At 34.4% G+C, this 16,273-nt stretch overlaps 1 protein-coding gene across 1 annotated transcript in view; it reads left to right on the forward strand.

The window, feature by feature from the left end:
- The window catches only part of LOC145666926 (protein RRP5 homolog), a 78,194-nt gene that overhangs the window by 15,094 nt on the left and 46,827 nt on the right, over positions 1-16,273 (forward strand). The window contains exons 4-7 of the mRNA XM_081734527.1: positions 4,577-4,744; positions 7,825-7,986; positions 10,966-11,101; positions 15,623-15,798. Of these exons, the coding sequence (XP_081590653.1) occupies positions 4,577-4,744; positions 7,825-7,986; positions 10,966-11,101; positions 15,623-15,798 (642 nt within the window). The remainder of the gene's footprint in view (positions 1-4,576; positions 4,745-7,824; positions 7,987-10,965; positions 11,102-15,622; positions 15,799-16,273) is intronic.

A 16,273-nucleotide genomic window follows, 5' to 3' on the forward strand; every position in this document is an offset into this window, starting at 1 on the left:
GTAACTTCCCATATAACACTATTACCTTGAAATTACGGAATATAGCCAATTATATTAAAGTTAAATATTAGAATAACGTAACTTATTAAGCGAGGAACAGTATACATTCAAACGATTAATTCTTAAATTTATTTACGTACCATGTCAAAACTTCGAAGATTTGTGATTGCATGAGATTCAGCTTTGTTTGCATTTACTTGGCCTAAATAGTCGAGTGATAGGAAATTATTTCAGAAGTCTTCTTAAGTTTAAATCTTTATTAGAAAAGTAATTATTTAAATTAAAACAATAATACTAAGATATATGTGTGCGCAATAACAAATAATTTATAGGTGTTTCGAGATAATTATCGTAAACGATTATCGTGTGCAAGTAGTTATGTTAGTAGTAGAAGAAGAAGAAGTAAAAGTTAAAAAAAACAACAACAGACTACTGGTGGCGGATCCTCCTGTAATTTGAAAATAAACGTAGAAAAATTAGTGATTTTGGACTGTAACCTTATCGAAAAGCTTTTAGATCAAACCTTAACCTTATATGATTTAGTGTAAAACAGGAGGAATCCATAAAAAATTTAGTAAATACCGTTAGGCTGCCACCCAATAACATTTCGTGTATGGTCTGCCATAAAAATCGTGCAGGAACTAGAATTGGAGTGCGAAGGAACTCAACAGCTGAATCTGTGAACTTCGGAAGTAGAAATTCTTTGCAGTCGGAATCGAGTGTCTGTTTTTAAAAGAATTTGCTGCGATTCATGTAGCATACTTTAATATCTTTATTCGTCCAAGATTGAAGCTGCCAACCTAAGATGGCGCCTCGTGGGCTACAACCATAACATCACCATAGCAACACACTATTATTAGCATTAACTGTTATGATAAAAACCAGTTCAATTAAATATGCAAGGGTTTTACATTACGATGCATAGTTAAATCAGTGTTGCGTCACGCATCTTACGCATTCCCTATACATCTCTCCACTAAAATGAAATTTAATAATACTTGATTATAATAGTAGTCTGTCAACCTCAATCAAAATTTGTTTCGTTGTATTATCATTAGCTATGATCACTGTGAATGATATTACCGGTACATCTCGGAAACAGCTTTCATCATGTAAATATCTAGATCAATAGTGGCCTTACGTGTTTATTTAAAGGGGAGTTCAGCTTTGGTTTGCTGCTCTTCATGTCTTAAGACTGACTCATTATTTAGACTAGATCAATTAATGGTGCTGATCTGAATATAAATAATTTTTTTACTGTGAAATGCAGGTTGTGATAAACATTGGCAAATGCGTTCTCTCGATGTTAAATATGCTGTCCCTTGGATTTTTTTTAGCTGCATGTCATTTGTAGATAATTCACAAATCATCATCACGAAGTAGTTGTAGTGTATTCTAGTGTATGGCTGGATTAGTATGTGCTCCTGCTTTGAAGTTAATTGATAAAGATAGCAAGCAGTTTGTAGCAATGCATACCGCTAATCATTTCATGCATACCTGGCTAGTGGTTAGGTTTGTTGGGATTCACTCATTGTTCTGAGACGCATATTATAATGATTATAAAGTTATTGGATCTGATCAGCCCATATCAATTTTTTATGACGTACATGTATATGTAATGTGTTTAGTCAGTCTTAGTAATGTTCCGTAGATGGCTACTTATCATATTATAACTAACAAAACTCCAATGTGAATGATCTAGTTAAATAAATGAAAGCAAAATATTGTAACTTTTCTAAATTTATTGAGTTTTGGAATACAATTGAGTGATACGTTCTAAATTTGAACATTCTCAGAATTTGGGCATATATGAACTAAAGTCGGCGATACGATCATAATTATGTTCTGCTGAAGCTGTTATCAGTCTTCGTTGTATTTTTGATTTGTAGTATTGATATGGTCTGGAACAATAAAAGTAACTTTGTTCAAATTAACATTATTTATCAAATGAGCGTGTTCTTGCATTAATGCAAATATACATATATTTTTTTTTCTTACGTAACTAATATACATCTGCAAATACAAAACTATGAAAATAAGATAAATAATTTCTTTGCAGATCTTACAGCTGGTATACAATTCTAGAAAGAACCTATAATTATTTTATAAATAAATCGCGTTCTGGGTTAAATAGCTATCGATATAGATTTTTTAAATTTTTTTTTATGCAAATTAAATTGTAAATAGTTAAACATTGAGTTAAGAACTGTACACAATGAGGTGTGTCAGAATAGTGACTATCCAATCCTGATATTTTTTTTTTAATTTTATGGCAGGAAAGTAAGCATAATAAATTGGCTTAATTCACCCTGCATTTATTCCTTCTGATATTATGATTAGTTTTTAAATAAATAAAGCGTCTTCTTTCTCCTGTTTGTAAGGAGGGAGAGATACGTTACAATTGATTGTCACCGACAGTTGAACACAGATCCGCGGAAATACTAATTGCTTTATATATACATATTAGGACTACCTAAAAGAAGCAAATTTTAAATAGTTTTAGACTGTGAAATTCTGTATTTCAAATACATCTACCGGATCTCTTAAAAGCAAGTGAATGAATAATTTAGAAAGAGAAGTCCTTCACTCACTTGTGAGATACGATCAAAGTGAAACAATTATTTCCATATGCGAAACTCTCTTATTTTTATTTTATGTGATCATCGGAAACCGACATGTCATATAAAAATATTGTGGGTATCTTGTGGCATACTTTATATTGCTTCATTTTATGTTTAACAAAATAGCCTCGTTTTTTCAGGAAAGTAATAGTCTAGCGTAGTTAAATGTGTGGTTTCTTTGTTTACACTCTATATGTAAACAATGTGTTGAGAAAGTCATAAAGCTTCTGCTTTTTTTTTTTTTTATTTTTTTATTTGAGGTTAGCTACGATGCTAGTTTGTTTCGTTTCTCTAAGTGTGTACGATATCGCTTTTTCTTTACTTTGAAAAATTATAAAAGGTAAAGGACGAAATGGAAATTTTATGACGATCTTTTCCTGTTTGTACCCTGTTTTCTCCAATACAGTATGATCTTTTTAGTATAGAACAGTTTTCAAAAAACATAACTCATTTATTTACTGTTCACCAGCTGAACCTGCACTGTCCACTGCAAGCGACATTTCGTGTCTCATGGTGGTATTTCATATGTTCAGTTATTATTATGAAAAATTAACCAAGTATTTTAAACTCGAATTTACGTATGTGTATATGCTATAATACATATAATTATAAAATAACACAAATTCTGACTAAAGCATAAACTGTTTAAAAAATAATATTGTTGCAGTTTCGGCAAAGTATTTTTGCCTTCATCAGCCACATTATCTTAACAATATTATTTATTAAATAGTATATGCTTTAGTCAGAATGTGTCTGTTATTTTATACAAGTTGTTCCAAAGCTAGAATGATTGGTGTTCATATATAATTATGAAGGGAAAACGAGATCTGGTTAAAAGTATATTTATATATTTAAATTGTTTAGATGTTAGGTTACCATATTATAACTTTGTTGTTCTTCTGTGTATATGTTCAGTTTATCTAATCCTGTATTTATATTCTTATATCTAATTCACTTACATTATCTAAAACAGTGGTTCTCAACTGATGTGTCGCGACACACTGATGTGTCACGCAGTCCTCTAAAGTGTGTCGCGAAATTTTAGAATTTAAAAATCATGAAGAATTTAATAATAATAATTAGTTGAAATCGAGATAGACTGTACCAGTCAACACCTCCAGCGGTAGCAATGATGCTCAGTGCTATATAGAGTTATTATAAAAAGTAATTGATTTCACTATTTTAATATCCGGCGGGAGCTCATGTGGTTCGGATTCCACGTTAATCAATAGGTCCCGTCTCATATAGGCTCGCTGCTGAAAGGGACGTTAAACTCAAAATTAACTCAACTCACTATTATAATAGATGTTATTATTATTATTTATAATAAAAATATCAAAACAAGTATGTCGCGATCTCCTGGATGTTCAGAAAAGTGTGTCGTCACTCAAAAAAGTTTGAGAACCACTGATCGAAAAAGTTAATTTTCTTGTTTGATAGCCAGTCCTCTAGAAACACTGTTTGAAGTAACAGCATTTCCAACGCCTCTTTGCTGGAAGTATTTTCTGTCCCTACCTTTATGTATATATAACCATGTTGTTCCCCGCGTTTTTTTCTGTTTCCCTTTTCTCGCCCTTATATAAACTCGGAAGGGGGAGTTTTTGCATAGACACTCGAAGGCTAAGTTGGGTCTTCAATGTGAGGGAGTACTTAAGTTCTCTTCGTTGTGTTCTTCTGCACCTAGTGAGTGGAAATATCTAAGTAGAAGTAGATCTCGTTTTTAAGTCAAGGAAATTCATGTATTCTTGCCTTTTTCCATGTTTTTAAATTGTTTTCAAAGTGTGTGTAGTATTTTTATGCTGGGTTCTTTTTTCTCATTAAAATCAACTAAAAACTTGTAGTCCTACCAATACGGTATGTGGTTATACAGTTTTCGTTTTATTATTGCTGGTATAAGTACTAATATTAACTTGACGTTACTTTGCTTTCCTCATAGTGCTGTTTTACTTTCGCAGGTTGTGCAAGAAGGAATGCTCTTTCTGGGATGTGTGAGGGAAATAAAAGATTATTTACTCCATATAAGCCTCCCCTCTATGTTGGAAGGAAAAGTATTTATTAATTCTGTATCGAAACAGTATACTGAGGCTCTTCAAAGGTTGACAGAGAATGAAGATAGTGAAGAGGTAACAAACTTTTTATCGCTTAAAAATCAATGTTATCAGTAAAAATCAATCACCACCAATAAAATAATTTAGTTCTAAGATCTGATCCTAAGAATAATTAGTAATTTTGAATAGACGATTCTACCAAATTTTGAAACATTTCTTGTATTTTCAGGTTAAGTCAGAGCTTTGTATTTATTTTAGCAGAGCATGCACTAAATGAGGAGCTTCATTACTACTTGCAGATTGACTTCAGGAGGGCTCAGTATAAATACAGTATGGACGTATGGCATAAAAACTACAGTGCATAAGACACGAACCAACCTGGGTGCCACAAAAAACACGAATGTTATCTAACCGAGTGAGGGCAGGAGCGCAGCAGGGGGTCCCGAGTGTTAACGAGGGGTTGCGTCTGTAGGGAGCAGGCGCGTCAGCGACGGGGGGTATACGCATCAACGAGAATAGTTAGAAGAAAACACACATAAAATACTTTCAATATCACTCAAAATTCATTTCAATATGCTGTGCACTGAGTAATTACTTATATTCACACTCTTATTCCTTTACAAAAATGTTTTACATCGCATTTTCCCTATAAATTTTCTATTTGGTAGAACCGTCTGCTCGAGTGAACCCATTAATTTATTTTGTATAACGTTTAAGAGACTACGAGATTACTACATATGTATACTTCAAATTATTCGCCTAAAGAAAGAAAAGATTTTCACAATATAGGAAATATATTGTGTACATACTTAAATAACAAGAACAAGCTATAACATTTTGGGAACGACAGGTTAAAAAAAATAATAATAATAAAAAAAAGATGCAATGTGAAACCGTGTTGTGAGAAAGTATTTTATGTTATTGTGTGCTCTTGATAATGAGAGTCCGAATACTGCGCTCGAAATATTGAAGAAAAAATTGACAGAGGAGAAGTACTAGGTGAGTAATGTGAAATATTAGAACGTGTTTTGTACGCTTGAAAGTAATTATGTATTTATGCAATATAAATGTATCATCTAGCATCAATTGTTGAAACAAAGAAGTATCGGAGTCCGCTGTTTCTTCATTTAATGCAACTCAGAGACGTTGGAATTTTAGGAGATGTGAGTACAGTGGAAGTTGCAAACAAAGCGTCCTTCCTTTGGCTGTCTGACTGGACAAGTCACCTTTACTTTTCAGAGCATGGAAAAGAAGAGTTTCTCGTGTCCTTAAGTCTGTTTTTAAAATTATCTGGAATATTTATCAATATAGAAAGTAAAATAGAACAGAATTTATGTAAGTTTGATATATATAATAGAGGATAACACTGTGTGTGTTATATTATTTTAATATGTACAACGATTTTCAAGCTTAATATTATTCAATAGGTCTGTTGTACAATAAATTTATTTATAATAATTGTACATGACCATGAAATTCATTAAAAGTCTCGTCTAATGAAATGAAATCTTCAGATTAACATAAGATATTTTCACTGTACCTGTTAAACGAAACGATGTTTTGTACAAACGAAATAATTGATAAGGTTAAAAAGTGAATAAATATTAGGGTTGGCTGGTTTAAACCAGCTGGTTTCTTAAAAAAAATCAACTGGTTTAAAAAACTTTAAATTGTTTGAACTTCATGGTGACGTTTCCACATATCCAACCATCTGCATTACTTTTTTCACCTTTTAATCAAGGCATCCCATTTTCAATTCTCGGTCGAACCACAACCTTTCTTTCAAGTGTAAACCAACTAGTGGTTCGGGGGTCACTTTAAGCGAAAGTCTTCTCCTTGATAACCTCTGTATTACATAAGAATGTTAAGCTTAAACATATAAAACGACACCAAATTGCATATGCCTGAATGCCTGTTGTTTCATAAAGAAACCAAGGTTGCATAAATATATTGATAGAAATTGGCAGAATTTATCGACTGCCTACGTAGCTTCCAACATTAGCTTGGATTGGACTTTCAGTTTTAATTTTATTGAATGATATCTACTTACTAAATTTGTAATTTAATCCTTCACTTTCAACGTATGTTATGATACGTTTACCGTAAAATTTTACATACCAAGCAATAACGGGATTTTGTCAATGGCTAAGGCGGGAGTTTCCCGATTTATATATAAGGTTTCACTTGTGCAACTGTTTATCTTTTTGTCCTTTTGAGATGACTCTTGACGATTATATTACAAGTATGTAAAGATCAGTACAACGTATTTTTATCAGGAGTGCTTCGTGAGTAAGTCGGTAGACTCATTGTATTTGTGGTCAATTAGTCCCGGTGTCGAATCCAAATGAAGGACAATTTCTCTCGGATGTAAGCCGAGAAGCAGTTTGGATTCCACTTTAAGCTTATGTGACTTCTTCCAGCGTAACCCCGTTGTTGCTTAATAACACCAAGGAGAAAAAATATTTCTGTCCATATTTAATATAAATGCATAGAGCACATCTTTTAAACAAACTAACAAACGAACAAAAAAACCTGGTTTAAGCAAACAATCAAACAAACAAAAGGGTTTTTGGTTTTTCGAAAAAATCATGGTTTTTGCCAACCCTGGTAAAAATAGAGTATCCCAGAAGAATTGACGCTGGAGATCTTCTTCTCCCCCAAGGAGATAATTTAGTGATGGCAAGTTCGAACCACAAACTTAGGTACGAGAGATAGGTCTTCTAACACTAAACTACTGCGTCCAGTAGTAAGGCTTAAGAATTTAGTTGTGTTTAATTTTTTTTTTTTTTTTAATTTCTTATAAATATGACAATTATAGTAGGAAAGACACACTGGCTCAGTGGTAAATGCTCAGCTCTGGTGTAAGGGGTCCTAGACCATGTTAATTTGTGGTGGAGAACATCGTGTCCGTAGTTCTTCTCAGAGTTTTGCGTTTCCTCTCCTATTTTCACATTCCAACAATAATTCTACACTCGTTTGCTTTCTGTAATCATCCGTCTCCTTTAGACTAAAGGCATAACCGAGGGACATAAACTAGAAATTTCTTTTAATTTTATTTATTGTGGTAAAATTCCTAGATTTAGATGCGCGCTTATTTATGGTTACTACAGCGACTGTCTTTCCTTGAAAATATTTATTTTATGATGTCGTTTCAGGGAGAATGTTACGATCTAAGGAAAATGTTCCGCGTAGGACAATATGTAGTAGCAAAAGTTATTGAAATTAAGCAGATGGAAGGCCATAAATCAGTAAATCTTTCTTTAAGGCCCCAGGATATATATGCTGACTGGAGATATGACAATATAGAACGAAAAATGGTAAGTTTTTTTTTTTTCAAATATTAAATAATTTTTCTTGTTCCCATTTCTCAAATAACTGACGGATTAAATAATACAAAACGTCCTTTTTGAATTATATGTATTAACGTCTAATTTTTGAACAAAGTAATTCCGGCGCGTGTATGGAAATTTCGAAGGTTGCTGAATTGAAACATCCACTAAGTTGAATTTCTTTTGTAAATTGCTAGTAAATGTTCACTATGTAAGGCTCAGAGGAATCAAGTACCAAAAAGATCGTTTCTCAATGCAGGAGATCAGGCATTTAGTCTCTATCACTCTGGCTTTAACTTTTTTCTTTTGTATAGAAAGCCGGACAGTTTGATACTGGACAAATTCGGTGCTAGGACATTTCAGTGTGGGAAGAAACTTTTCAGCTTGGGTGCCCGTTCACACCTGGTTCGTCAACATGTAAGCATGTCAACCACCAGCTATGGAGATAAGTATATATAAGTCAAGGCTAAATTTTTGTTGTTAATCATTTGAAAAACGGCATAATTTGAAGAAGGTCGCTTCTGACGCACGTTTTCCGAACACGTTGCAGGTGTGCCTGGGCGTAAACATGTAAACATGTCAATCACCGGGTGTGCAAACAAGTATATAATCCAAGGCTAGAATTTCTTGTTAATCATTTGAACAATGGCATTATTCTTGGACAGTTCTCTTTGTTGTAGGAGTTTGGTGCATGATGGTTACATGTACGTGTTTGAGAAACAGTGTAACAATATTATTTGATTTGATTTGACTTTGAGTTTAACGTTCCTTTTAGCAGCGAGGCTGTATGATACGTGGACCTACAGCTTAACATAGAATCCGAACTACATAATTTCCTGCCAGGAATCGAATTCTGGTCTCCCATGCCAAAGGGGGCGTACGCTAACCACTTAGCCACGTGGGAGCTCTGCAACAGTAAGAGTTACTGACTGTGCGTTTTAAAGGATTAATACAAAGAAAGAGCACCATTGTTTTTGTTGTGATCATATTAGTGAATTCACACACGCACACGCCGGATATTGGGGGCGTCAAAGCGGACACTTTGTACGCTGATATGAAAAGAAAGATTTTTTTCATCGCAGGAGACCATGCGGCAAATCATTAGGGCATATTTGAAGCATAAGATATGAAGGACTTCACGTTTGCCGAAAATGTATTCTTTGAATCGGACCGAAATGTCCCCGCATCGAATTGTCCTAAACTTATATATATTCTTGTACTTACTTGACTGTCTTTCTCTAGGGACTTGTTATTACGGGTTTAGTGGCTAGCGCGCTCGTCTTTTGTGTGCGTGGAGTCTGGAATTCGATTCGCTCTGGGAAAGAATTAAAATTCGAAGGCATTACGGTGGCTCTAATTCCACATTGAAGTGCAGATCCAAATCTCATACAGTCGCGGTGCTGAAAAGGGACGCTGAATTTCAATAAACAACAGGAACAGAGATGATTGCGTTCTCTCTCTCTCTCTCTATATGTATAAGAAACAAATCTTTCATAACTTGCAGTTCTTCATCAGGGTACAGAAAAACAAACGACAGTGAGAGGTATCTGTCTGTGAGCTAATTTCCTAAACATGAGTTGGATAATATTTTGTAACAAGGTTTACATATATAAAAGGTTCATTCAATAAATGACCGGAAAATGTATAAAAAATACAAAACTTCTTCAAAGTTTGTGCTTCTTTGTTATTTTTTGGTGATGTCCTTGAACTATCAGATCGGTTTGGGATGCCTGCCTCGCGAACGGGATGTTGGAAATCAGTGAAACAAGATGGCAGCACATTTACAGGTTTGCACCAACGTGGAGCGGCATCGTGTTACTAGATTTCTATTAGCTGAAGGGTTGAAATCAATCAAAATTCACCTTCGGATGGCAGTGCAATATGGTGAAAGTTGTTTGAGTCGAACACAAGTGTCCCAGTGGGCAGATAAGTTCAAACGAGGTATAACAAGTGTTGAAGATTCGGCACGCCCAGACAACATTGCGAGAGTTGATGAGTTGATACAGGAAAACAATCATAAACAGCTAACAAAAATCTAATGACACTCCGCTACTCCACGTTGGTGCAAACCTGCAAGGGTGCCGCCATATTGTTTTACTGATTTCCAGTATCCCGTTTGCAAGGTGGGCGTGCCTCGCCGATCTGATAATAGTTCTAGGAAAAAAAAAAAAAGCACAAACTTTGTCGAAGTTTTGTACTTTTTATACCTTTCCTGTTATTTATTGAATGGATCTTGTATTTACAATGGTTTACATTTCGTTATTTATTGTGTTTCTTGTTTGTTCGGAATCGACATTCTTTCCCAGCAGCGAAAGAAGTACACTTTCAGCATTACGCGAGACCCGAATATGTAATCACCTACAGAATCTATTAAAACTGCATATGGTAACGATTCAGCCACGGTTTTATACGCTTCATTACTCCTATATTAATCAAGTTTGGGGATGTGCTTGTATATGGAGAGGCGTAGTGTCTCATCATTCAAGGGATGCACATATCCATTATTTTTGAAGTGTAGTTGTTGAAGAATAACGTAAGATTAATACTGGAGTGTTCCGCTTTTTATTAAAGAGAAAAAATTAGAAATTACAGGAACGCGACTTCTGGTAGTGTTAATTATTAAATTGTTTCTAATACTAAATTAGCCAAGTATATTTAAAGTTCCTCTAAAGTACATATTGTAGCAATAATCATGTGAAAAAATACAGCAATAATTCATATGTGAACATAGTTATTTTGATTGAAAAATTAAAAAAAGAAAAAAAAAATGATCAGCGTTCATTTTTATATGTAACGGTGAAATGAGTTAATATTTGAGAAGTATGCATATATCAGTAAGTGTTGCTACATTTTTATTGCCATTTCCCTAAGGTTTACTTAATCTCACTCAATGGCTCCAGCTATGGTTGTGAGCAACTAATTCATCTCAGATAAAAATTATCATTGTATTCTATTTAATAATTATAGGTGCTGACTGGTGCTGTGCAAAGTGTAGAAGAATATGGATATGTCATTGATTTCGGAATAGACTCTGTCAGATGTTTCTTGAAGAAACAAGAAGTCCAAACTTTGATCGACACCGAATATGATGGAAGGCCTTTAGGTGCGTAACAACCATCAAATTATGTAGAAATAGCGACTCATATCTCTATATAGAAAGGAAGCTTACCTTAGAAACTTACAACACATACACATACACATTACAATCCCCCATACAATTTCTATTTATTCATGCATATTTCTATTTAAATTAATTTAATTTAATTTTTAAGGCTAGAGTTGTGATTGTATTGCTGCCTTTCTTTTTTTGTTGTTATTACTAGTAAATATACTTGTCTTTCAATGCAGATAATATTTTCATTCTCTTCCGCTCTCCCACGCACAAAGTGTGTTTTGCTGTTGAAAGCTAAAAAAACATATTATGATAGTACTAGGACATATAACCTACGCACATTTTTTGATGACATTATACTGATTTCAGATGAAAATCGAAAGAAAAATACTTTGGAATTTGCATTATAGTTGGCAGTTCTTCGATCAGGTGTACTTCAGCGGCAGAAGCGTGTACTACTGAGCAATGATTGTGCGTATGGAACAGTCGTCTACTTGTGAAGAGCATAGAGATGTAGTTTGTTTTTCGTGGGCAAAGGCAGAAAACCCAAATGAAGTTGACAGGGAAATGGTGTGCCTATATGGGATGACTGTATGGATCGTAGCAACACGTCCTGGTGATCCAAATTCTGTGAAGAAGGCTGCATGAACTTCGCGGATTTTCCACGTGCCGGGCGTCCAGTAACAGCATCAAGCGAACAGGATCTTATAGTCATTCAAGAGGCAATTCGTAATGACCAGCGAATCTATCTTCGAACATTGTCAAAGATGTTTAACATTTCATATGGTACACTGTGTGTTATGATGGTGCATGACAAACTGAAATTTCGTAAAGTGAGTTCTTGGTGGGTGTCAAAGAATCTCACAGGCGTCCATAAAAGGGAGCAAATGATGATATTCCTGGACCACCTGGCACGTTATGTAAAGAAGAACGTACTATTCTGGAATATATGGGCCGCGGTGGCTCAGTGGTAGAGCGTTCACTCCCTGGTGTACGTAGCCCTTCGTTTGATCCCAGCTCGCGCCAAGTGAGCTTTGTGGTAGACAGACACCGTGTGCGTGGGTTTTCTCGAGATTCGCCCGTTTCCTCCAACTTCCTTTATTCCACCGTTTCATTCATTTCTCAGCATCACCGTCTCCTTTAGCTTAACCGGCATAACCGTGGGACGTAAAACTTAAAGTTTTTTTTTTTTAATTTTATTCTGGAATATATTGTTACATGTGACGAGTTTAGGGGGCGTACCGCTACACGCCTGAAACAACACAGCCATCCATGGAATGGAAACATACTGATTCCTTACCAAAGAAGAAATTGAAGGTGACTAAATCTGCGAAGAAATTGTTAGTGTCTGTATTCTGGGATATAAAAGGGTGGATTCTCTAACACGCGAGACCACTGTGAATACTACATCCTATGAAAGGCATTAGCAAAGTTACGTCGTGCACTTTGTGACAAATATTCTATTATTAATGCTCAAAATGTCAAAACACCTTGATGATAATGCATTTCATTATGCTACTGCTTCCGTTCGTGAGACACTCGACAAGTTTGGATGGAAGATGCTCGTGCACGTGCTGTACAGTCCTGATCTTGAACCCTCAGACTATCATCATTTTCGTTGGGTGAAGAAATTCTTGACCGGCCATTATTTCAGTTCCGATAACGAAATGAAATCGACTGTGGGCAGATGTCTCTACTTCCTAAAGATGGACTTACATGATCAGGGTATTTTAAAACGTGTCACGATGGGAAAAATGTGTTCATAGACGTGGCGTCTATGTTGTTGAGAACTTGCATTAATATGAGTCTTTACTTTGTATATATTCTTGATGTGTTACTTATTACACTTTGTATTACATAATTGAGGGATACAGTAGCTCAATAGTAGAGTACTTACCTCTGGTGCGTAGGGTCCCTGATTCGATCCCCGATCAAGTGAGTTTGTGGTGGACATCATTGTGTCTGAGGGGTACTATCGCTTCTTTTTACAATCTCATTCCATCATTTTGTCCATCTTCATTCACTTTCCTTAATAATCTGTCTCCCTTAGCCCAAAGGGCATAATTGTGGGACGTTAAACCGAAAGATTTCATTTTTTTTTTTCATAAGTTGTTGTTTATTGTTGATTGATTTGCCTTTGTAGAAACTAATTTCCCTCTCTGCTTTGTAGGTTAAATTTTTTTAAAAAAATTGATAGAAATTTGGTTTCAAGTGTTGATTTATCATTATACCAAAAATGATTGTGACTGAGGAAGTACTTTTTGCATGGTGATGCGACTTATAAAATGTTGATAACTGAAGTTTTTATTTCTGTATAAAATATATTATATAACAGGATCTCAACATTATCGGAAGATACGAAGATCATTATCTGAAGATTATTACTCAGGGTGTGTATCGGTCACGAAAGTCATGAAACGTGTCACGAAAAAGTCACGGAGTCAGAAAACGGCCATGAAAGTCAAGAAATTTAGTTTTTGGGTCACGATTTTTTTTATCTGTACAAATATAAGTACAGACTATAAAATTTTGTCAACGTAAAAAAAGAAAAAAAAAACCACCAAAAACGTCTATGGTTGGCTTTAGACGCGACCAAATCGCAAGCAAAGCACGCTTCTATCGCATGCATAAAAATTCGGCCCCAGTCGCACCCAAATTCGCTCTTGAGAATGTTACTAAATGTAATGGTTTGGTAAAGAAATGGTCACGAAAAAGTCACAAAATTTCATTTTGGAATTTTAGTAGACACCCTGTTACTGCATATAATTTTTTTTTTTTTTTTATCAAACACGAGATCTTATATTTATATAACGAAAGTAATTTACACATTTTTAACTACTTAAAAAGCAGCAGTATGGATCTACCTTGTGTACTGCGTGTTGAAGTATTTACCTGAAGGTGTCAGTCATTTACATTATGATCTTTCTCAACAGCTGAAGTCACTTTTTTCTACAAAAACAAATTTGTTAAGAGATTAGTTGTTCAAGTTTTAATTTTAAAACCTTTGTACTTAAGAAGAAGCTTTTTTCATAAAGTGATTTGGTCTTCATTTGAGTGATTTTCCTTGTTAAGGAAGGTCATAACAGGGTGTCTATTGGTCACGAAATTCACGAAAATGTCACGAAATCAGAAAACGGTCATGAAAATCAAGAAAAAGTCACGAAATTTAGCTTTTGGGTCACGATTTTTTTTTTTTTTTTTTTTTTTTTTATCTGTACAAATTTAAGCTGAGACTAGAAAATTTTGTTCTATACAAACGTCAACTTGAAACAGAGATAGAATCAATTAATACAACTGTTTACAATCAGTGTGATATTTTTAAAGGATTGTTAAGGATTTGTTAATATACAGTGTGGCCAAAAAGTAGGTTTACACCCCCCGCTTTGATCAAGTATAACATTCTAGTTTATGGGTTTATTTGCCTCGGCTCTTCCGAGCTTAAGATGTAAGTAAAAATACATTAAGAACAAGTAATAAAGAAACTAAGTCTATCTGATGGATAACAATAAGAAATGATGTAAAATGCAATGAGCTGATCAGTACGATACTGTATACCTATTTTTGGGCCACCTTGTGTATACATCATGTGTATTTAGGTATGTAATTTTAAGATTAGTAGATTTTTGAGTGTTTGCTATTGGTAATTACCGAACAAAATAGTCTATATACAGCGAATATACTGAAAATGACGTGAGAAGGCACCAAGTTTTTATCGCTATAAGATATAAGATAAAGATAAGTGCTAAAGAATATAGGTACTGTTATTAGTTTTTGAATGTTACGAAGTTTTACGGTTTGGTAAAGAAAAGGTTACGAAGAAGTCGCGAAATTTCATTTTGGAATTTTAGTAGATACCCTGTCATAGTATAAGTGATTGAAACCGTTTAAGTAAATTCTTAAAGACGCAGTGCATGTGGTAGATCCATACTACTACCTTTTAAAATGGGGCTACGTATGAAGAAATACACATACTAGACGGTCGAACGTAATTTCTTTCATACTCTTTGGAATGTAAAATCATGCTAGCTTGGTGTAGGAGGCATGGTAGCTCAGTGATGAAATACTCTTTCCTGTTGTAAAAACAATCCACCATCATGTTTGCTAATGTCCATAGATTTTCTTGCGATTCTTCCATTTTGTCCCAGTTATTGGATCAAAAGATCCAATATATTTCAATCAAATATTTTCTTGTAGGCCTTATATCTAGAGAACTACAGTGTAGCCAAACCTAAACTATCACTTAACTCAGTATGATGTGCTTATTCCGCAGAAAATACAACTCGATGTAGGGGCCGTTCAAAAATTTTGTGGCTCTTGATCCAAAAACTAATTGGCCAAGATCGCAATCTTTTGATGCATTTTTTTTTTTTTTTTTTTTATCATTTCTAAAATTCTTGTTCTACTCATTTTTCCAATTTTCATATACTTCTATTATTCGACATCTTTGGTCTGAAGTTACTAATTGTTGCGGGCATATAAATGAAGATTTTTTTCTTTAATTTCTTTTGACAGGAATTGGTCAACTGGTGCAGTGTTACGTCAAGAAAGTAAAGTCATCAGATATGGGTGCAGTAATCGAAGTTACTGCAGACCCAACAGTTGTAAGTAAGGCCAAGATTGAAGCTGATATGGGAGTATCATTACAAACAGTAATCCCTGGGATGTTATTCGATGTAATTGTCGAAGAGGTAAATCTAATTCTTACATTAGTTGGCTTTCTTTTCGTTATATATATATATATATATATATATATATATATATATATATATATATATATATATATATATAATAATATAGAGTAGTTATTATTATTATTATTAAAACTTAATGTATAGTCTATAGAACACGAAGGTTTAATACCACATTCATATCCATTAATATCTGTTCTTAGCTAACTGGATACAGTTTCTACTTTTTATTTCCATTTTAGCATGATCCATTATAATGTTGCCCTCTCATCTGCGCCTAAATTTCCCTAATGGTATTTTTCCGATTGGGTTTCCAATTAAAATTTCGAAAGTCTTCCTACTTTTTTCCATTCTGGTTACTCATAATCTGCCCACCTGAGGCTCCTAGACTTAGCGACCCTAACAGTGTTAGGTAAACGGTATAAAGTATGCAGTTCCTCGTTCTGAAGTTTGCACCATTCCCCGTTCCTTCCGT

This window comes from Thermobia domestica, chromosome 12, assembly GCF_964235325.1.
Source record: "Thermobia domestica chromosome 12, izTheDome1.hap1.1, whole genome shotgun sequence".
NCBI lineage: Eukaryota > Metazoa > Arthropoda > Insecta > Zygentoma > Lepismatidae > Thermobia > Thermobia domestica.